General features: G+C 37.8%; 1 protein-coding gene across 1 annotated transcript in view; it reads right to left on the bottom strand.

Annotated features, from left to right (window-relative positions):
* Positions 1-358: 358 nt before the first annotated feature.
* Positions 359-975, bottom strand: part of LOC122552339 (procathepsin L-like) — a 13,992-nt gene continuing 13,375 nt past the window's right edge. The window contains exon 6 of the mRNA XM_043695092.1: positions 359-754. Within this exon, the coding sequence (XP_043551027.1) occupies positions 655-754 (100 nt within the window). The 3' untranslated portion in view covers positions 359-654. The remainder of the gene's footprint in view (positions 755-975) is intronic.

The following is a 975-nucleotide window of genomic DNA, read 5'->3' as shown; positions in this document are numbered from 1 at the left end:
GCCATACTTAAAGTACTCCGTTTTCCAGTTTTTCTGTTCAGTGCCAATCAATAGATGAAATTACATATTCGCATTTGTCAGAACTGAATCTCATCGGGACACTCCCAGTCTACAGTCTGGCCAGCTTAACCTGTTTCCAGGAGGTTTTCTGCTTAGACTCTGTTCAATTAAGCCTTATTGTCCTCAACAACCCCATTGCATTTATTCAGTAGCTGTGCTGGTGTCAAAAAACACAGACTCTTCAAATTCTCTGTGCATTTGTCTACAACGTCGTTTGACAATAGATTTCATAGCAGACAAGACAATTCATTCGGCACAAAGACAAATACGTTCCTTTGGAACAATCAAGCTCTGAAAATGATTGCTGGAAGCCTTTATTATATTGTTGGACATCAGCAGTACATGCAGATTATTGTCTTCTACAAGCTGGAGAATGTATTCATTCTGTCATTTACAGTGGCTATTTGTATCAATCGGACAATGCCATTGGTTTTATATGAAGCGATAGAAAAGTGCAAAAATCGTTATTATTTCACTTTTTAAATTTGCAGCAGACAATTAAAGCAATGTCTTTGAATGAGTCAGCATTAACAGAAATGATCTTGTTTATCATTCAGCTGGGATTGATGAAGCTCTGTCTTATCAGTTGGCTCGTTACACGACAGGGTACCGCACAAAACTGGCAATTTCACAGTGATTCCCTCTATCCTTAGCAATTTTGATGTACCCGTCTTCACCCCAGTCTGTTCCCCAGCTGGAAAATAAGAAAATCGATTGGTGTTGGAATCAAAACGTTGATAAAAGAGACATGTTTGGAGAAGCATCTGTTTTAACTCTAGTATACAATTGGAATTATTTTAGGGACTGAATTCTGGAATTACTGAGCTAGATAATGAGTTGTAAAGAATAAGTTGCATTAGGCTGGAAAGAGTCAATGGTTTTCTTTTACATCAATTGCTGATCTGTACAGTACGT

This window comes from Chiloscyllium plagiosum, chromosome 8 (assembly GCF_004010195.1).
Source record: "Chiloscyllium plagiosum isolate BGI_BamShark_2017 chromosome 8, ASM401019v2, whole genome shotgun sequence".
Classification (NCBI taxonomy): domain Eukaryota; kingdom Metazoa; phylum Chordata; class Chondrichthyes; order Orectolobiformes; family Hemiscylliidae; genus Chiloscyllium; species Chiloscyllium plagiosum.
The sequence above is the reverse complement of the archived record's forward strand: the minus strand, read 5'-3'. Positions and strand labels throughout refer to the sequence as shown.